A 22,819-nucleotide genomic window follows, 5' to 3' on the forward strand; every position below is an offset into this window, starting at 1 on the left:
AACTTTTTTGTTTGTGTTTATGTAAAGTATCTAGCCCTTCATTGCGGTAAGTTACTCCTACTACTATTATTCAGACGTTTTTCTTGTCTTTTGTCATTAGATCAGCCCAATGGTATGAACTGATCCTGCTCTTAACTTGAACGCCCCCCCCCCCATAAATAAATAAATAATTTGTCAATAAAAGAGGAAGACTGACAGAAAAAAAAAAACTGAAATCCAAACGATTGATTGGAGTCTGATTCACTGTGACCGTGGTGCTAGCCTGTGCAGCCGCAAATTAGTATGACTTCTGTTCTTGTGCCTTTCTCTCCTTTATTTGAGACCCCCACCCTTTCCTGTCTCTGTGTCTGTATGTTTGCCACCCCCACCCCATCCCCACACTCTCCCAGGTAAGTACATCCTTTCCCCAGCCCTGCACTGTCATCATGGCAACCTCTGGCCTTTGACGTCACTCTGCTGCTGTAGCTCAGTGCTTGTGTCCTTATTTTCTCTGTTCTCTGTCTTTCTCTCCCTCCCTGTGTCTCTTTCTTTCTTTCACTCTGCTTCGTTTGGCTGGTTATGAGTGGATTAAGCAATTATGTGTCAATCTTCAGTGTAGTTTTGATTGTCCTTTTTTTTCCCCCTTTTGTTTCATTCTGATTTGTTCATTTTTCTGATGTTACTTTTCCTCTGATCTAGGTCTTTTCACAGCTTGTGTATATAAAACATGACGGGCAAGTAAAACAATGTACTATTTCAGGATATCATATGGGTCACAAACCTTCATTTGCATCCAGGTGTGGCCGGCAGTCAGGTAGGAAAATCAGAAGATGAAAAGCTCAGAGAAGGTTCAAACCTAGAAAAGCCTCAATGGGTGTAAAGAGGAGAGTAATAAGGAAGGCACACTGTGGATCAGGCAGTCAGTGTCGTTGCAGTGCTGTGAAAAGATGCAGTAAATGCTGATATCTTCCCCCTCTTTTAAGTACTCCTTCCAGCATCCCAAATGCCTGCCTCCCTGTCATCTGAGTAAAGAACATGAGTTAGACAGAGCACAATGCGGGACATGGCTCAAAAAAGAGGGATGAGATAACAGAAAAAAGTGAGGAAGTAAGAAAAGACAGAAGAAGACCTGCTCAAGCAGGCCACTGTAAGGACACTGTGGCAAATTCAATAAAACTTCGGCCCAACCTTCCCCTCCTTGTTTTCTGTTCTGTGCTTCTTTTAACAGAAGTTTCTTTCAGGGCATGCAGTTTATTACAAAATAAATTGGCAGTAAACTCAAATGGTACACCATTACAACTAGGCTTAGTTGCAGTAACGTCGTAGCACCTGGAATAGCTTTTTAGAGAAGAGCTGCACATGAAGCTGTGAGAATGGCTAGAGTTTGGTTCACTGTAGCTTTCTGGTCTCTTGCACTTGAAGGCAGTCTCTCTAACCCAGCACCCTGTGCTCTAAGCAGGCTGTCCCGCCCCAAGTTTTCTCTTGTATCTGAGTAAAAGTCTAACCTCTGTCCCTCTCTGTCTCTGCCTCTCCCCCCAACATCATAGGACGAACTGACCCTGTGCCCATCATCCTCAAATATGACGTCATGGGAATGGGGCGCATGGAAATGGAGGTGAAAAGATTTGTTTGGGCTTTTTTTTTTTTGCGGAATGTTAATATTAATGTATGCATCTCTAACCTTTGTGCGTATGTGGGGTGCCCACAGCTTGGATTATGCAGAAGATGCCACAGAGAAGCGGCGGGTGCTGGAAGTGGAAAAAGAAGACACAGAGGAACAGCGTCAAAAATACAAGGTGAGATTCTAAGACAGCAACATTGTTCATTGCACTTTTCTGTCATTGTTAAATGGCACATTTGAACCAAATTTATTTGTGTTGGTATATAAATGTGTCTTAGCAGTGTGTGGACAAAACCAACCTACAATGATAAAAAAAATCAATCACTCCTTTTTTTTCCAAAATTTTTATCACCCCCCCCCCCCCCCCAACGACACACATACAACCGATGATGGACTATATTGTATTAGCATATCTCCGCCCTCGGTCAGTGGTCACTGTCACATTTTCTCTGCACTCGAGCAGCTGTAGAAACAACAATGTGCCGTAAGCAGGAGTTTTGAAGCTAGATGTAAAAGTTAACACAACGCCAGTTTCTCACCACAGGCATGAGCCACTGCTGTTGTGACGTTGTACAAATGCTTCCAGTGTGAATACTCTTACGAGTCTGCAATTGCAGTGACGATTCTTCATTTTCTCCTGACATCAGAGCCACTGAGGATGCATTAGTTTTGTTTTTGATGGTAACATGTCACAAAATGCACAAAAAACACAAGAGAGGGTGGGGTGAGCAGAGCTCATTATCATTTAAAGAGACATGCACCGAAATGTCCCCTTTAATTATTTTATGGTCAAACCTGTGGACATAAATTTCTCTTTACTTCCAGTCCTCCCCGATTCCCTCTTTTGTCATAAAGTAGCCATGAGTCGTATCTAGTTAAAATTCTATGAATGTTTGAGATTGATTTTGTCACATTGATTTGCTTGGACAGATACAAAGCTTCCCTTTTTCTATTGCAGCTCAACCACAAACAAACATACTAAAATGTCATTGAGGATAATCGTGTTTAACTTTAGAGAAGTGTGTCTCTCTCTAAAGCAGTGTAGTGTTTGATTGAAACGTTCTTAAAAACTTAATGTCTTTTGACAAAATATTTTACGTATTTAGTACATAACTCAAGTTTATTTACATTTTTCAATGCCAAAAATTGCCTATGTAAGTCCATATTCCAAGCCCATTTAACCTCAGTCCATTAATATTTCATATGTTTTTCTGTGTTTTGCAGGATTATGCGGAGAAAGAGAAAGCCATAGCTAAAGCTTTAGAGGACCTGAGGGCCAATTTCTACTGTGAACTGTGTGATAAGCAATACCAGAAACATCAGGAGTTTGACAATCACATCAACTCCTACGATCATGCACACAAGCAGGTGTGAGAGATTTGCATCTGCGTGACTCTACTTAATAACACTGAATAATTTTCTTCACATTCAAAGATTAATCAGACTTTTATTATTATCAATTAGACCCTACATCTCATAACAAATTCATATTCCTCTCTGTTTAATCCTACAGAGATTGAAGGAGCTGAAGCAGAGAGAGTTTGCCCGGAATGTGTCTTCTCGCTCCAGGAAGGATGGCAAAAAACAGGAAAAGATGTTGCGGCGGCTTCTTGAACTGGCCGAACAGAGGAAACAGCAAGACCTGTAAGTAAAATAGAGCAGAAATTCTAATGTTTTTTTTTTTTAAGGAAGTGTTGCCAGTTGTAACACAAGTTATCATTCTTTATTTTGCAGTGTCCCTGGTAGTGGCCCTATGTTTAAAACTACCACAGTGGCAGTAGATGGAGAAAAGGGGGAAGACTCCATGGATGGAGTGCCTATGACAGTGGACACCAACACAGAGGCTAATGAAGATAAGGGAATCTGTAGCGTTAGCGGTCAAGGCTCCCCTAGAACAGGCCCTGCCATCAGCTTTGGTTTTAACAAAGCTAGTTCTTCTCCAATACCTTCTGGAGGCTCACAGGCTCCCAAATTGAGTGTCTCCTTCTCTTTTGCTAAGAAAGCCCCAGTCAAACTTGAGACGGCTGCCGCTGTGTTTGCAGACCATGGTGAGGAGACAGTGGAAGGAGAAGAAGGTCAGGAAGAGGGAGGAGAAAAGACTGGAGGAGAGGATGTAGGTGTGGAATTCACCACTGATATCCCTCAAGTAGCAGGAGCAGAAGGAGAAGGTGGAAGTGGTGGGGGTGAGGAAGAGCAGTCACAACCAGATGATGGAGGTACCCTGGCCTCGACTTTAAACAAACTGAAGATGATGATGAAAAAGGAGGAAGGTTACTCCGGACAGGAACCACAGTATTATCATTATGTACCACCTGCACATTGTCGGGTCAAGCCGCATTTCCAGTTTTTGCTTTTCATGAAGGCTTCAGACCAATGTGATAGCAAGGAGGAGGAGGAAGATGGAGCAAAAGATGAAAAGGCAGCAGCAGGTAATGACGGAGAGCAAAAACATATCAAAATCAGCAGCTGCACATCTGAAAAACACACTGAGAATGAACCTACACAGTCACAAAACACAAATCCCACATCAGCTACAGTGAAGACAGAGGAAGAATCTGGTACCACACCTGCAGGGCAAGGTGATACAGCAGTGGCGGATATCTCATCCCAACAAGCCGATACCAAGCAAGTTATGTCTGAGCCTACAGACACGGGTCCCCGCATGCCAACTGGCCCTTTCTTTCCTGTGCTAAGTAAGGACGAAAGCACCACGTTGCAGTGGCCTTCTGAATTGTTGGAGTTTACTAAGGCTCAGCCATCCCTCTCCTACAGTTGTAATCCTCTTTACTTTGACTTCAAACAGTCAAGAAACAAAGGAAACTGGGCAAGCAAAAACCTCAAACCTGCCAAGCCAGTTAGCACTGAAGGACGAGAGGGGTCTAAGCCTGAAAACACAGACAGTACTCCTGCAAATAGTGGAGAGGTCTGCACTGCTACAACGATTGCTGGGTCCAGTACAGTTCAAAAAGAACAATCATCCCTGAAAGAAGGGGATGCTGAGAGTGAGAACAGCAAGCAGAAATTACAAAGTAATGAAGATGTGTCTGCAGGGTCTAAGAAAAAAAGAAGAAGAAGAAACACAAGAAGTCAAGCAAGCGTTCCAAACGTAAAGAAAAAGCAGGAGTGGAGGGGGAGTTAGAAAATGAGATTCCAGGGGAGAAAACTAAAAAGAAGAAAAAACACAAAAGAAAGAAAAGCAAAAATAAACCACGTAGCACTGATGAAATTGAAGCAGAGGGAGGTGACGGTAAGGAAATAGAGAAAGAAAAGGATGACAAAGATGTAGTAGCCCCTGCTCAGTCATCAGGAGTAAGCACATCCCACGAAGGAGGAAAGAGGAAACGTTCCCACAAAATTGCTCAGTGCTCTAGAGTTGAGGAAAGCAGTGCAGGGAAGCCTAGCTCTGCAGAGGAACACAATGGTACCAAACGTCTTAAACCAGACACCAACACACCTGCTGCCTCCTGCTCTGCTTCAGCCCAAAAGAGCATAAGTGGAGGTCGACCTCCAAGTAGTGACAGCGAGGAGGATGGTGGATCATCCTCTCAACGTTCTCGACAAGCTCACCGTCGCTCCACGCCACCACGTGAGCAGCGAAGACACCGCAGTGATGATTCTGGACGATCAGGACGTTCACATAGTAGGTCGTCTCGTCGAGGAGACCACAACCATAGACGCCACAGAGGTCAAAAGTCACGCAGTCGATCCTACTCCAGTAGCTCTGAACGTTCCTCAGCAGGGAGCAGTGCTTACAGTCGCCGTAGCCATAGCTATTCAGACAGTTACAGTGACTACAGTGATGAAGGACGTCGCCGCAGATCAAGAAGACCTTCCTCTGACTCAGACTATGAAAGGCGTGATAGTGGGCGATCTCACAGGCGACGTTACACCCCATCTTCTTCAGAGGAGGACTCCCGTTCACGTTCACGCTCACACAGCCGCAGGAAGCATCATCGGCGGAGACACCAACGGAGCAGTAGTCGCAGCTCCAGCCGTAGTAGTAGGAGTAGCAGCGCTCGTTCTTACAGACATAGCAGCTACAGTCGCAGTCGTAGCTCTGCTAGTCGTTCATCTAGCTCCACCAAGGGCTCTCCACAACGGCACAGTCACAGCCGGCGATCTGACAGCTCGTCACGGCGACGGGATTTCAACCGGTCGCGAATCTACCGCTCCCAGTCTCCAAGGTCATCTTCCCGCACACAAACCCGAAATAGCAACTCTTCATCGGCACAAGGGACAAGAGGTGGTGGAGCTTCCTCAAAGGAGGGAGGAGGGGCTGCAGAACATCGAAATTCATTCACAGCTCGACAACTCTTGGAGAAAATCCAGTCTAAAAAAGGAGGGGATGAATCTGGTACTGGCACCAAGACTGGCCTCAAGATCAAGGACCCTCCACAGGGATACTTCGGGCCCAAGCTCCCCCCTGCCATTGGAAACAAAAGTATGTTGCCCCTTTTTGGCAAGCTTCAAGCAGGAAAGAAGCCACCGTTATTTCCTTTTACACGTTCAATCGAGGGCGAAAAGTCAGAGCAAGGGAAAAATTCAGATAGTAATGAAGTTATCCTGGTGGAACCCATTCGTGAGTTTCCCCCACCTCCCCCTCCACCTCAGCCACCAGTTCAACAACAGCAACAACAACAACAAAAGCAGCAGTTGGAGGAGGCTGTATCAAATGCTTCTGTGACCGAGGAGACCAGACATCCGACCTTGGACCCTCCAGCCCTTCATGAGTCTCAACCACAATATGAGCAGGATCCAGCAATTATGATGTCTCAATACCAAGGTGAACCCGGACAAGACCCCAACAATCCCATGTTGGATGGACATTTAATGGGGCCTGAAATGGGTCCACAGCCTACTATGCACGCCTACCCTGGTTACCCTCCCAACATGGAAGATGGTGAAATGGGCATGGAACCTGAAGAAGATGGTCTTGCACCTTTAGAAAGTCAACCAATCACCTTTACCCCAGAGGAAATGGAGAAATACAGCAAGTTGCAGCAAGCAGCTCAACAGCACATTCAACAGCAACTGTTAGCCAAGCAGGTGAAGACCTTCCCTTCAGCTGCAGCTGCTGCTGCAGCAGCTAACTTGGCAGCAGCTGCCAACCTTGCCCCTGCACCACCGCCCCCACAAGCTGCACTGCAGCCTATCCACATTCAACAACCCACAGTTTCTGCAGCTTCTGCTACCTCTCTTACTTCAGTCCAGCATGCCATCCTGCAGCATCACGCTGCTGCTATGGGCATCCATCCCCATAACCCACATCATCCCCATCCTGCCCATGCCCAGCTAGCCCAGGTTCACCACATACCTCAACATCATCTGACCCCTATCTCCTTGTCACCATTGGGCCATTCCTTGAGTCATTCACTGGGTCACTCTTTAGGACACACCGGCTTGATTCCAGCCCACCACACTGCCTTCCTTTCAGGCCAACCTATACATATTATACCAGCCTCTGCACTCCATCACACCCCTCTCGCTCTACACCACATCCCACATGCTGCTCTCTACCCAACTCTCTTCGCCCCTCGGCCAGCAACTGCTGCGGCGGCAGCTGCCCTGCAGCTACACCCACTACTTCACCCTATCTTCTCAGGGCAGGACCTTCAGCACCCTCCAAACCATGGCTCCTGAAAATTAGTCTTCTCTCAAAAAGAGGGCCTGGCCCAGCAGTGTGAATAGCTAAAAAGTTCTAGCTAATGATTGGCACGATCTGGCAACACACTGTCCTCTGTGTGCCCTGCTACCTTAGGATGACCTCAACTGGGCTGTTTAGGAGTACATTTAAAATGAGGACAGAATACGATCTTGGCTGTCATTTTAGATTGTAATGGCCTGAACCAGAAGCCAGGTTGGCAGGTTGACGTGTGTATGGGTGCATTCAATGTGTGTGTGTGTGTGTGTTGTGTGTATGTGTATATATATATATATATATATATATATATATATATATATATATATATATATATATATATATTCACACAAGGAATACGAGTTGCAAAAGTTGGTTAATAGTACAAGATTTGGATCTTACAACTAGGAAATCACTGGCATATTGTTTTGTTTTCAATGGTATGTCATCAATTTTTGTTAAATTGTCTGTTTATATATATATATATTATATATATATATATATATATATATATATATATATATATATATATCTCCACATGCTCACTGGCTGAAGCCATAATCAAGATCTTTGTTGTAAGCATTTAGCGTGGTTTGCTACAATTGATATGGGTGGTGTTGAGGGTCATTTTTGGAGACTTGTTTTCTGTGTACTAGGCATTCATGAAAGTTGCAGAATTTATTAACTCATTGTATGAATATGCAAAGATACACTTCAGCCTGCTATTCAAAAGCAGGGTGTGATAAACTGATGATTGATTTGCTGAAATATTGTTATATTTAATCATTTTCAGCTCAGAAATGATCAGAAACCGTTGTACCATACTCTGATCAAAGGGTGTCACAAAACATCAACAAGATGATTCAAATAAAAGCCATACTCAGCACTCAACTGTGTTAAGCTATTTTTGCTGGTTGGTTGTAAATCTGTATAAAATGTCAGAAAACCGTGAATAGAAGAGACATCATACACAATGATGTCAAAAGTTTTATAACGAAACTGCATAACAGGTTACACTTTGGGATGCAAAGGTTCCTACCCCGTTATTGAAATTGTGAAATCTTGCACTGACAAATGTACATTTTGAGATGCTGTTTTTGCATCTTGTAACAAACTGTATGATTGTAGTATTCTGCAATAATGGTATTTTCTATTTGATTTTAAATTATTTTTCTTTCTTTTTTTTTTGTTGTCTTTTTGGAAAATGTTTTCTTTCTGTACAATTAATTAAATGTAAATAAAGTTAATGTTGTGAAACTATGTAAAATAAAGGTTTGTAACACCCGTTTAAAAATGCTAATAAAAATAATGAAATGAAAAATGGGTGGAAAAGCTTATGTAAACATGATCCGGGCTGGTACTACTAAGGTCAGGAGTGTCTTTGGAACGTGGAGGGACCGCAGAATGTGGCAAAACTTTTGTTGACATGAATTGTACTGTAGATGGCAGCAATGACATTTAGCTTCTTTTTTTTTATCCTCCTTGATGCATCAGCAAATTAAAACTTTGACTTATAATACTGGTGTTCAGGAGTGATTCATTTATGTGTGTGTGTGTGTGTGTGTGTATATATATATATATATATATATATATATATATATATATAATAAAATTTGTCTTAGTATGAAAATGTTCCTGCAGCAAATCACACTTTATGGTTGCATTGTACAGCTGCATGATCTTCTGTTAGGCTTTCAGGTTAACTTGCACTAACATTCCAAAAAAGCCATCATTTGAACATCAGCACCACAAGATATTTGCAATAAAACCAGGTAGCTATAGAAATACAGACCAAATCAAATTTCACTCTTTAATGACGGGCCATTTATTTTGCGAACCACCATGACCTGTCCCTCACTGCTTAGGAAGTGGTGAACCCCAGGAAGTGCAAACCCAGCTGCAAGCCATCAGAAAGGGACATGCCATCTGTGAGACATCTGTGCCAGAATTTGGTTTCATTGGACAAATAAAATAAGCTCTGGTAGACGTAGTAAGAACCTGATAAAGTAACATACAAAAATAGTGTGGTTTGCCAGTCAAATGACAATAAAAGCAGCCTATGCGTATCCTGATCCTGACACACTAAGAAGGTTGTGTTGACCGAGTCTTTGTGTGCAGGTACTGATTTTTACATTTTTAACAATAAAAACCATTTCAAATGTTGAACCAGGCAAACTTGAACTATTTCTGTACACACAATGTTTGAAAACAACACAGAGCACCTTTTAGAAATGACTTAACTGTGGAACGAGATCGTCCAGCACTTATTTTATAATGAAATCTATTCTTTTAAACCATGTAAAGAAACTTGAACTTGTAATAGTTATCTTTATTGTATGTGTATTTGTCTAAGTGTCATATTTAGGCTTTGGCAAGGTTGGTTAATTTTTCACCCAATTTTACAGCAGTCTTGACTGTTAACACTAGATTGCACTGTTGGAGGGGAATCAGTTGCCTTGGCTATTAAGGATAATTTGTTATTGCAACATTTTTACAATATTCTATGTTATGTATCAAGAGCTTTCAAATACCTCTCCGTACAGATTAATGAGGGGAGTTTTTAAGACCTTAAAATCAGTGTTTGGTCAATAGTAAGTTTTTATAGCTGCATAAATAAGTCTTGCTACATTGACTACAGGGAAAAAAGAGGTGCATGAGATACTCTTTTTGTTAACTTTCAATAATAGTATTTTATCCTCTTGGTCAACACTTCATTCATGACTGGCAAGACAGAATAATGTTTGACTTTTGCAGTAGGATATTGTTGAGGATTATGCTGCTGGGGTATTGAGCATGTATGAATGTGCGCATACAGCGTCAAGATCCATGCAGCAGATGTCCAATAAGACGTCTCATTTCCTGTTTGCTGGAGGCTGTGGCTCCTGCCTAGATCCAGGCATACACACTCACACTTTAATGATATGAAACGAGTGTAGAGTTTAACATTTCAGGGCAGCTGGATGCTACTTGAGTTTATTGCACAGAAATTTGTATTTACAGGTTAGAAGCATTATAAACAATACAGTACAAACTGAGCACTGAGTAACCAAATATTTAAGTTTTTTTTTTGTCCAGAAGGTGGCAATGAAGAGCAAGATAACAGACCGATTCTTTAACCATTATGCATTTTAAATCTAAATGTCTATAATAATTATTTGCTCTAATACTTCAATAATACAGACGAGAAATAAAGGTTTTAGTTCAGTCTAGACTCTAAAATAAAGAGCAGTAAGACAAATTTGCTGCTTATTTCTGAATTAGCTGAGAGGAAAGTTCTGAAAGGATTCAATGTCTTTAAAAACACATTTAAAGAAGAAAGACTTCGAGACATAACAGGTTTGTGATGTTGAAGAGTGGCAGTCATCCTGCAAAGAGGCAGTTCTGTGATTTTCTTTCAGCACACCTGTGCATTTTTCATAGATGTGATGCATGTGGCATGAAAACCGGAATGAAGCACTGACGCCATCGAGCAGCAGGGTCGGCTCAAGCTGGGAGAGTTCAGCTCAGGTATTTCACCACCAGGAACATGACAAAGCAAGTAGCCAGCATTCCAGCCATCATGATGAACTTGTCCTGCGATGCTCGCTTCTCAATGAAACGCATGACCGTGTTCGACAAACCCAACATGTTTGCCACATCCAGCATCTTTTTATGGGTACCCTAAAAAAAACAAAAAAAACAAAGTTAACAAATCTCGAATTCCAAAAAAAAAAAAAATCAGTTTTCGAATAATATTTTTGTCTCATTGAAAACAGTGAGCAACAGATAAACTTTCATTCACTTAGTAAAATATCTGAGGTACACATCAATCCCCATTTCCCCAAAAGCGCAGACAGAGACGGCTTCTCACGCTCTGTGATAATCAGAGGAGCGTCAGGAAGAGCACACGCTCCTCCCTGGAAACACACGGTCAGTGTCTGTGTGTGCATGCATGACCTCAAACCAGTGGCGTCACTGTTAGCTACACTGACGTTTCCCTGAACTCAAACGGTGGAAATAAAACAAACATTTGATGAAAAAAAAATGTGAAATGTTGCCTCGGCGATCAATTGAAAAAATAAGTTGAGATACTAAGATTACTCAAATTAAAACAGAAATAAAAGAAGATAAATGATGTAAAATAATTTAATAAATGACAAAAGCAAAATCAGAGATGCTATAAGAAAAACTAAAATATCAAATGAAGCCTAAATCAAAATATTAATAACTATTATAATAGTATTTAAATCAACCTAAAATAATGCTGACTTCACACTCCAACACCTACAGTTAAAATAAACCAGATTCAGTTAATTATTGTGTTCATTATTCCTGGCTATCATTAAACGGTGTTATATCAGCCATCACCAATCAGTGGAGCAGTATTTGACATTTTTAGAAACACCCTGATAAGAGAATGGAAAACTTTCCCGTCCTGGTCTAGAGTTGAATCCGCCCTGTGTTGTGTGCGTCTCACACACACCTTAAGCGTGCTCCTCTGGTCTCTCAGGCCGTTAAGGATGCTGGAGCCGGAGCCCAGCAGGTCGTCCATTCCTCTGTGAGCGTTTTGCAGACTGCTATTAAACTGTAGGGTTTCATCAATAGGGATGGAGGTGTCTGCATCCTACACAAAAAAAGCACACAGCACTGTCAGAAATCAAAATGTGTTCTTTGTAGTGTGATATACGTTTATAGACTGATGAGTGATGGAGAAAGAGTGTGTGTGGTCTACTGACGTTTGTTGTGAAGCTTCGGCTCAAGAGCTCCTCTCTTTCTCTCTCCTGAGCCTCGCGAGCGTAACGGCGGTGCTGGAAGTTCCTCAGGGCGGTCTGGAGATGCTGCACATCATACTTCAACTGATCAACACGCCTGTAAAAAGAAAAACACAGTGAGTGTCTTTCAGACCACACAGCAGCCCGCAGGTCTTGTTTGGTGATGCAACAGTTGTAGACTACCTGCTCGTTTATACAGAAGGAAGTTTCACACGCAACAACAGCCAAAAATGAAGTTGGAATAAAACTTTTTGCATTTTATTTACTCCACTCAAGGCTCAACAATACAAAGGCTCTGGGCTAATGCAAAATCATTTCAGGTCAGTTATTAGAACCACAGCCTGAAATAATTGCAAATCATAAAACTATTTATCAATAAAAATAAAAAACACTATAATAAATAAATAAATGTATATATGTATATATATATATATTTTTTTTTTTTGCATTCATTTATTAATGGAAAATGTAAATCTTTTATTAAATATTTATTTTTTAACAATTATTTAAATATCACATTGCTAAAAAAAATATTAACAATAAAACGTTTTTTTTTTTAATTGTTACAATTATCATATATAATATTTTAATTATGATCACATAATCACAATTATCTTTTTATATATATATATATATATATATATATATATATATATATATATAAGCATTTGGTGATGGCTAGGGGTCACAGGCTTGATACAGTTCTTGCAAGCAAAGGATTTGCAACTAAATATTTACAACTAAAATCTTATTCACTTTAATCTTGTTTAAGTCAATCTGTTCCAATACTTTTGCTAACATGAGCAATGGGTGGGTTCAAAAATCTTCTAAGTTGTGTATCAGATCCAAATTTAGATATCTGGAAATAAAACGTTGATCTCTTGTCTTATAGAGCCTGTTCACACCCGGTCATTTCATGCATTTTCGTTGATCAGACATATATCTGATTTGTTAAAACGTTTCCATTTACACTTTTACACCTGATCTTTTCGCAATCAGATAGGTGTCCAATCAGAAAAGACGCATGAAGTGACCAGGTGTAAACAGGCCCATAGTCATCTTTTGATGTCGAACCCAAAAATTTTCAATCTAAGGCAAAAAAAAAAAAAAAGAAACTGGCCTCAATTCCAAATATATTATGCAATTAATCATTATAATAATTCTAATAATGATAGCATTGCTAAAAGTCTAATTGTTTTTTTTTTATTAAAAATAGTTTCAGTTATTATATATACACATGCTATTATTTAAAAATTACTATTATTTATATAATTAAAAAAACTATCATATTGCTATTTCTTGTATAAAATTATATAAAATATTTTTTAAATATGACTGGGCCAGCAGACAAACTCCGTATTGAACACTAAATACATAAAACCATGTAGGGTGTTGGAACAGAAATAAATGACAAACTAGAACTAGAATTCATATTGTTAAACTTGTGTGAAAAGCTTCTGTATAGTGTGTTAGAGATCATCCACACACACTGTCATAAAGACGTCTGTTCTTTACGATATCCGTTGCTTCTTGAGTGAGTGAGTGAGTGTAACAGGTGTGCTGGCCTCAGGTGTGTTTGTGCAGTGCTTTAGCCAGGCTTTGCCACACACGGCAGGAATGTTGCTGATGACGTGACTGCAGACGGAATGTTTTCACTGGATCCCACTGCCACGGGGCGCATACAACACAAACACTCCTCACCTTCATCACCTCACATCACGTCACATCATTCTTCATTTGGCAGAGGCTTTCTCATTCAAAACAACTTACATTATGTATTTACTACGAGGACAGAGCAACTCATTTGATGGTAGAGCCGACTGCTGAAGCTCATGAATCCCCTGATCTTTGAACCTACAACTTTTAGGTAGCCATCTATCCACCAATACTATAGTACAGCTTCCACATACTCTGGTTAATGATTACAGATCAAATTGGATCCCAATTTAATCTTCTGACAGGAAGGATATTTTGCTTCAGTTGCCTATCCTCCTAAAAAACAACCTCGGATCAAGACAAGGACTGGACATTTGCATGATTCAATAAGGCACTAGTGGATATTTCTACTGCTGTACTCACAGTTTGGCGTTTTGCCGGCGGTTTGGTGGCTCTTTACTGGCCAGTATCTCCAGTCGCTCCAGCTGATTAAAGATCTGGTCAATTCTTGCTTGAAGTTCATTTTCAAGTACTGCGGGAAGACACAAGAATCAGAAACAAGTACACAAATAAGAATCATATATCAAGTACAAAACAAAATACTTCAACTGAAACGCAAGTGTGGGGTCTGTAAGATTTATTCATGGTTTTGAAAGCAATCTCTTATGCTCATCGAGGCTGCATTTTACTATTGCCATTTATTACAGCATTTTAAAATGATTTTTTTTTTTTAAAGATTTTAAAATCGAATTTACTCATGTGATCCAGTGTCACATGATCCTTCAGAAATCATTATATTATGATGACTAGCAGCTCTGCATCGTATCAGTCATGCTTTCATCAGTTTAAGCATACTTGCTGAATAAAAGTATTAATTTCTTATATATGTAATATTTTAATTGCTACAAGTGAATTTAGGCATCACAGCATTACACAGTACAAAAACATAGATATGCAAAAGCTTATTAAACTCTTTTAAATATTAAATGAGTGTTAGATGGCCATAAAAGTAATCTTAATGTGAAAGTAAGAGAAATAGACGAAGACATTTATTTAATTATAATACATGCATGCACTAAGCTGCAGAAAGTATCAGGCAGAGAGAGAATCAAGCATTGACAAGCAGATCCGCTGATTGGGAATGAGTGGCGCTTCCTTGGAGAGATCCGCTGACTGGTGGGAAAGTTTTATCACACATGCAGTCTGCCCTGACCCCCACCCTCTGAGACAATGCAATCTCACAGTTGCTCTCACACAGACAAACCTATGCATGCGTTATGCATCCTTCCCGCCTATGACAGCTCTTATGATGTCACCAGTATTGGTAGGAGACGGTTATCTTATTCAGACTCACCAAAGAGCCACAACACCAGCTCAAACACACACTCTCACACACCGCAGCACTCCATGAGTCTCTATGCCCCCACCCCATCACTCCTCCCTGTCCTTCCTGTCGTGGCACCAGCCTGGCTCTCTGTATAAGCTCCAACTCTCCAGAACAATCAGCTGCTCAGTGGCACCACGATGACGCTGCCTGGCGCCAGTTTATACTCTAACCAGTTTATATGTGGTTTGATAACTGGATTATCCAATCACCAATGGAAAATATCAGGGGTCTACAGGTTTTGGCGATATGATCCCTGAAATCACAGGTCGTGGACAACTTGTAGTGGATGTCAGTATACATGTGTAAATAAAGCCTAAGCCAGCTGCTAACTGATCTCTGATGGGTTTCCCAAAAGCACTGTAGGCCCTAAACAGATAAACCATGGACTCAGATGGTCTCTATATACTACTTTACAGTTTACAAATAGGTTAACAATTCTTTTGAGAAATGCTGGTGTGACGTCCTGCACTTTCTTAGTGCTTTAATGAGTTTCAAAATAATAAAGATGTAAATGTATATAGCAATTAAATATCAACAAACAGCTGGAAATAGGATAATCTTGTAATTACATTAATTAATACTATAGGTTAATAGAAATGGTTGGTTGTATTTAAGTTTCTTGACATATGAGCTTCACAGACTACTTAATGGCAGATCCAAATTCAACAAAAACTTATTTTTTTTATGATTCAACTTTTTATATATACACATAAGTCCATAAAATATTCTAAAATGTACTGTGAAAGTGTTTCTGGGTCCATCTTACAAAATAAGTCCCTCAAAGTTTGTCCAAATAAACAATATTGTCTCATGTCATTAGAAATTGGGCAGACCAAAAACATATGTTTCACAATCAATGTAGTGCTAAAATATTGACCCTTCATTAAATACCCATTTATATTTTTTTCTTATATTTTTATTGTTTACTTTTATTTCATTCTTTCATAGCTATATTTATGTATATATTCATCTGTGTTGTATTCTTTAATAATTGCACTGTCCATTGAATCTTGAATCTCAATTAAGGGCCTGAAACAGACAAGCTCAAGCAGGGACTACTGATATGGAATAACTGCTTTTGGATAATGCTCATATTCATAAACCACACTGCCCAGCTCTAATTTTCATTTTGTTTTGGAGTATGTGTCCTATTTGAATCCTCTCGTCTCTGTGGGATTGAGGATCTTTATTCTTCTCACACACACACACACACACACACACACACACACAGACACACTTACAATGGACTGACTGTCGGTCTGTTGTCTCCAGTCTTCCCATGTGAGACTGAACCTCCTGGATTTGTCTAAAGTTAAAGACATGGATAAGTGAGAAAAGGGAGGGGATTAAATGCACATTGGAAGTCATTATTCAAAGAATACATTTTAGACACATCAGGGCCCTGTGGATGTCAGACAGATAATAGCATTATACAAGCTGTGCCTTACCTTACTTACACTATAACCACACGTTTAATTAATTAAAACAGCTGACAGACCGCAATGAAAGCATAATATCAACGAAACTCATCACTAAGACTCATAAACAGAAAGTATAAAGAGGAATCTATAATATCATCAGATGCTGCCAGACGAAAGCAGCTTATATTCTATTTCCAAACAACATATTTCAAAGAGCCTTTTATGTGTAATATGGTATACACCGAACTTATGGAAACGGTCAGACTTTGATATCGGAGCATTAAACAGCTCTGTTTACTGGTAAGATAAGCTAAATGATCAGCAGTGTGAACAAACTCACTTATTGGTCTGATGGTAAAGCGTCTCCATCTTCAGTGACGGTTTAAGGACGCCACTAAAAACAAGGTAAAAAGTATTTAAAGGAAAGTTATGCAATGTTTTATTTCCTCCGTTTCGTTTAGTTTCACATATCGCTGACAAGCATACACGTCAACAGGAAAAAGGACCTCTTTTAGGCGCCCTCTCCGCCTGACTAGAAACACACACACACCGCTGGAAGACAGAACAGCGCCAGCAGTGGCGGATGCTAGTCAACATTAACTTTTTTAGTTAGTAAGACAAAAATTAAACACATTCAGAACTACAATAATAGGCTATAAATGAAAGAAAACACACAACCAAGGAGGCAGAGTAAAGATTTGCATATACAGGCAACAGAGTCCTAATGGCTTTCTTATTATTAGAATAAAGAATAGTCTTGAAAAAATAAATCGAAAATGTAATTAATAATAGCCTACAATATTAGGTCTATTTATTTGTGGTGACATTAGTAAAAACGGGTGATAGTCATTAATCCTAATGTAGTCTATAAGGAATAGTCCTACATCTATGACTGGGAATTAATTTTGACAAAAAGATTTTACTTTACTTCTACAGTTCTCTATAAAGGCACAATGAGACTAAATGCCACATGGGGCAAGAAGCCTTTATGCTAAAATCTTAAAACTAATATGCTACAGCTACATCATCAGATTAATTTGTAAATTAAACATGAACTAAAATTTTAACTATAAGAAGCACAATATTAACTAATAACAGAATAATAATAACGTTGTTAAAAACTAGCTAGATGTTAAAACAACAACTACATTTTATTCCTGTGTAAAAACGAATTATAAGATTAACATTTTGTAAGGAAGATCTGAATGTTTAGATTAGAATGTGAACAGCAATTAGCAGCCAGCTTTAATCTTAAATAATGTGAATTAAGGAGTTTATTTTTCCCATAAGATCTCAACATTCAGAAATCTGTTCCATAAAGCCCTTTAAATGACATCTATTATTGTAAACCTTAATCCCATTCATAATTTATGTGAAACATGAATCAAGAAGCAATTGTAGTTTTATGAACGCAAATATCATTATTCTTATAGTATGGTTACAGCTTGAGGCCTGGGGGAAGGTGTGTCAACTTTCATCCCTTGATGGAGCGTCAGTGACAGGAAAAACATAATGACAAAACTTCTTGGGGCAAGATTTTGTCAACTCCTTTCGCTCGTCCCGGCTTTGTCTAATTATGGTGGTTTCCTCAGCCTTGTATCGGAACACACCAGTCTGATCTGGTGCCTCCCATGCCCGGAGACACAGACACAAGAATAATCATATTAAAATTTCCAAAAAGGGAGACAGACAGACGAGGTGGTTGTTTGTTGACCTGTTCGTCACAGTTTGAAGAGAATGAGTTGATGAAAGTGACATTGATTTAGTAAGATTGGAGTTCTTTTTTGTTGTTGTTGCCCTGTGGTTAAACCTCAACAATGTCATCAGTGAATTCTCCAGAGACTGGTCTGTGTGTATGTAAGTATGTGTAAATAATAAGACATGGTGGTTTCATAAAAAATAGCACAGCTGATTTATTCATGCTTACACCCTTTTTTATAAACTATGTTGTAATTAAATAAGGTGTTTTTATGAAAATGTCCACCTGACATTCTTAAAAACTCAAGTACTTAAACCTATAAGTTTTTAAAGGGGTCATTTACTGCCTTTGTTATTTTTTTTATTGTGTAGGCCTACTGTTCTCTGAGGTCCACTTATAACATTATAATTTTTTATTTATTTCATAATTTAGAAGTAATAAGCTATTTTCTGTCTTGTTTTGACTTCCTTGTCAGAACGCTCTGTTTGAATAGACGTGGCAGATTGTAGACTCAGAAGTAAACCACCACTGCTGTGATTGGCTAACAGGTGTGTGTGTGTTTGACAGCTAACATCCTTCACAGAGGGACGCTGCAGTGATTTAGGCTAAGAACTCATAAATACAGTGCATATCAAATTGTCTTGTTTGTAAACGAATCTGCTGTAAAATGAAGGGAACAAAGGACCAAGTCTTACTGATGCAGTCTGGTATTTCATTAAAAGTAAAGTTCATCAGATAATGTTTATCGCTTGGTTTCTGCATAGACCAGTATTTTCCACTCTCGTAATTTACACAGCATGCAGGAATCAGTGGGCAGAGCTAAACAAGCAGCGATGTAGAAGCAGGTGTTGATCTTCTTTTACGGAGGCGTTGCTTATCCACACTTTTACATCATAGAGTAGAACATTCCACAATCTGTCGTTTTGGTATAGCTTCAATATAACAAGAAGGGTTTGAGTTCTGAAACATACAGAATGTTTTATAGCACAGTGGCCTCTTATATATCAAAAGATCAATGGAATTTAGATTTCTCAGGTCATGACCCCTTTAAACAGATTACTTTTATTTACACACTGGCAATACGATTGACATACTTGAAAAAGAAGGGTGAAGAAGAAGGGTGGAAATAAATAAATTAACAGGATGTGTTAGAGAATCAGCTTATATCAGAGTGACAGTTTGATTAGGGTGACCATATGTGCCGGTCATACGGGACACTTCCCAGCCAGGATTTTCAATATTGCCTAAAATATCCAGGTTTTGGCTATTTGCAATGTGCAGGTTGATCGTTGTGTAACATTCATGAGAGCTATAAAGAGCAGAGCAGACGGCTCCTTATGCTTTCGAATCGCTTTCACGTGTTTGTTCATTTGGTTGACTTGAAGCATTTTTTGAGGATTTGTGCACAGCGAAGCTTCAAGTCAATCTCAAAAATTTGCATCGCTTTGATCGTTCCCTCTAGATCTCACCTTCTCACACGCAGCCCCACGATTGGTCGATTATGTACAATACCTGCATGTTATTGGTCAAACTGCTCTGGATGTTTTAGGCATTATTAAAATCCTGGCTGGGACGTGTCCCGTATGAACGCCGCATATGTTCACCCTAATGTTTGATTCAATTTAGAATATCGGTTTGTAATTAAAACATTTTTGTGTGCAATATGTAAAACAAATGCTGGTATGTTGGTATGTTTTGGTTTTTGTTTTATATATGTTTAATTTTTTTATTTATTTAGTTACATAAATTCAATAAAAAAAAATTGGTTACTTCCTACTTCATAAAAAGTCGTAATTATAAGTGGTAAACTGGATTTTTTTAAAGCCTTTTAGTTTTAAAATTGAGGCAATGTGTCAGTGATTTATTTTATTTTTTAAAACTAACCAAATAACACTGTGCAATTCTAATAAATGTATAAATGTAATTTAAAGCAAATTGAGTAAAAAAATTAAAAGCAAAACCCCACCTTCTTTATTCATCATCATTTTGCATTTTATGGAGAAAGGGTGATTGCTTGCTCCTAACGTGATTCCATCTTCAAAAATTGTGGATTTAATATCTTTTCCATTACATCTAGTCATTCTTCTCTCTCTTTGAGGTCTACTGTGGTCAGGTGTGTGTAATTATATGTGTGTGAGTGCGTGATCAGGGCGGCTACCTGTTTTGACTGGTGTTGATGTTTACCCCCCACCCCAAACCATTAGTGTGGCGGGTGAGACAGACAGGCCGAATGGTGGTTGAAGTCTGTCTCTCCGGGCTACCTTCCTGAAACAGTGCCCCCTTTTTAACTCTCATCTCCCCTCTATCCAGCTCGCCCCCAGCACTATCTCTCTTCATGCTCCTTCTTGCTCTTCACACACTCCATCCTTACTGTCATAACACCTCCTGAGGCCAAGAGGGATATTCAGGGAAAGAGAGAGGGAGGGAGACTTTCACAGGAACAAGCAGACAGGAGTCATGAGACATGAAGGTGGGGAGAAACACTGGAGAAAGGGATGATTATTCTAGAAAGAGGAAGTAGATAGAGAGCAATGAGGCCAGTTGATGTTTTCGATCATATTTTCTGAGGTTACACACGTCAAAGCAATTTGTCCTCCGGTGACAAAACATCATTCAACCTTTTGCCATCACACACACACACACACACACACACACACACACACATAGGCACAAACTCACGCAGCTGTGAACCAGAGGCAGGGGGTTCTGTCAGGTACTGATGATTTGCTGATTTGCCCCTGATGACCTGTTTTTCATAAAAATGTATAGAAATGTTGTTAAAAGTGGGTTAAGTGTTATTTTTTCAGTCTTATTTTAGCACCATAGTAACAACTCTGTTGTTCTGTGGAGATATATACAGTGAGAGGTGTTCTTGTGTGTTTTTCACGCATAAAGAGAAAATAATATGTTATTAAGACACTTAAGTTTAATGTTTGGTGGAAAGAGCAGTCGGCGTCTTTTATCTTGACAGCCGGTGAAGGTGGCAATCTGTAATGTCATGATGAAGATGATTACAAATGGTGCTGAAATGGCTACAGGGGTAGAAATGTTTGGATGCCAGATGTCTGTTTTCTCATTCATTATTGTTTTCTCAGCTTTCTTTATTTTGAGGAGAAGAGCAAAACAATTGTGTTTCAGCTAATGAGAGGTTACTGAGAACTAATAAAAACCTGTAAGGCTTTGTGTTTTTGCCTCTGTTTTTAGAAATGGATCTCTGAACCCTAGGCAAACAAATAAAGATTTAGGCCTAGATTTAAGATTGATGTTTTTTTTAATTGCATATTACATTTATATCCATTTGGATTAAAGTTTTACTACACTTCACTAAACTTAATGTCATACACACTTGTCAGACATAAACAGGCTACTGGAAATTAAACGTAAAAAAAACATCTAAGCTTTCTGTAATAGTACAAATAATCTGAATGTATCAAGCCATATTTTAATAATGAATTAACCGAATGAAGGTATTTGTTTTAACTATGAACAGATTAATACTGATTCTAATATTTTAATTTTAATAAATGCATTATGAAAATATTTTTTAAATAATATCAAGTAGATATGCAAGTAGTTCATTCATAAACTATGCCATAGTATTTATTTATTCATTTATTTTTATAATTTATTATTATGATTTTATTTCTTTTTAATGTAAGTTTTAAAGTAAAAATGTGTAATTTAAATGGATGGACATTTTGTAATTCAAACACATTATCTTAAATGTATTCATTTTTTATTTATTTTTTTGCACAACTTCGCCTCCCCCTCAACCTTTTACTGGAATCATCTCTCACACTCTGTCTGGGTGTGTATCTTGAATATCTTGAGCTTGAAGAACTTGCAGCTGTGTGTAGTGAATACACACACACACACACACACACACACACACACCCCTCCAGCATACTAAAGATTGACATCAACCATTCCCTCTGTCTCTATATTATAAACATAAACAATAACACAGATCTATGATGATACTCACATAGCTTGCTGACAACTTTACAGTATATGAAGAATTACAAGTTAAAAAGGTCACTGTCAAAGATATGAACTCTTGTTGTGTGTTTCATTACATTTTTGTCTTCTTTCCTGGTTTAGGCTCCTGTTTGCCCATATTTGGTTGTGTTCCTGTTGTCATTAGTACATTAGCTCATTAGGCAATTATCAGTTAACCCTCAGCACTTGTATGCCCCTCATTTACTGCCTTATTTAAAATATCTTGTTTCAGTTGGTTCAGATGGTTCAGATGGTGACCAACCAATACAAGTACATTTAATTAAATTTAATACAACTTTTTTGCTTTCTGTCATGTTATAATCTTAAATGCAAAGTCTGGTTACTTTTAGTTTCAAGTGCTGTTTATACACAACATGTTTTTGCATTCCACTGCATCACTTTTCCATTGTTTTTCTATGTAAACATGAGCTGGACATGCTTGACTGTTGTTCTAGTGTATTTTACAGTGTCTCACACACAACACAGGACTTTGAAAAACGTTTTAAAAAAAAATGCATCTACTGACCTTGTTTTTTTTTTGTTGTTGTTTTTTATCCCTACCCTGTTTCATGTTTTGATAAGTGTTGTAAATCCCTCTTTGAATTTTCATAATCATCAAATAAACAAAAACTGACAATGCTTCATATCTTTGTTCATGTAATAAAATT

At 38.9% G+C, this 22,819-nt stretch overlaps 2 protein-coding genes across 2 annotated transcripts in view; one reads left to right on the forward strand and one right to left on the reverse strand.

The window, feature by feature from the left end:
• LOC113097178 (G patch domain-containing protein 8-like) overlaps window positions 1–7,240 on the forward strand; it is a 30,597-nt gene extending 23,357 nt beyond the window's left edge. The window contains 6 exon segments of the mRNA XM_026262385.1: window positions 1,527–1,594; window positions 1,689–1,775; window positions 2,825–2,968; window positions 3,114–3,244; window positions 3,335–4,658; window positions 4,661–7,240. Coding sequence (XP_026118170.1) covers window positions 1,527–1,594; window positions 1,689–1,775; window positions 2,825–2,968; window positions 3,114–3,244; window positions 3,335–4,658; window positions 4,661–7,240 — 4,334 coding nt within the window.
• A 2,931-nt stretch (window positions 7,241–10,171) lies between these two features.
• gosr2 (golgi SNAP receptor complex member 2) lies at window positions 10,172–16,992 on the reverse strand. The gene is made up of 6 exons (XM_026262371.1): window positions 16,794–16,992; window positions 16,274–16,338; window positions 14,069–14,177; window positions 11,954–12,086; window positions 11,701–11,841; window positions 10,172–10,898 (listed from the first exon to the last, which is right to left on the reverse strand). Exons 1-6 carry the CDS (start codon window positions 16,820–16,822, stop codon window positions 10,737–10,739), a joined length of 639 nt encoding a protein of 212 aa, XP_026118156.1. The 5' UTR covers window positions 16,823–16,992; the 3' UTR covers window positions 10,172–10,736.
• Window positions 16,993–22,819: the final 5,827 nt, after the last annotated feature.

Source organism: Carassius auratus, unplaced genomic scaffold, assembly GCF_003368295.1.
Source record: "Carassius auratus strain Wakin unplaced genomic scaffold, ASM336829v1 scaf_tig00216128, whole genome shotgun sequence".
NCBI classification, from domain to species: Eukaryota; Metazoa; Chordata; class Actinopteri; order Cypriniformes; family Cyprinidae; genus Carassius; species Carassius auratus.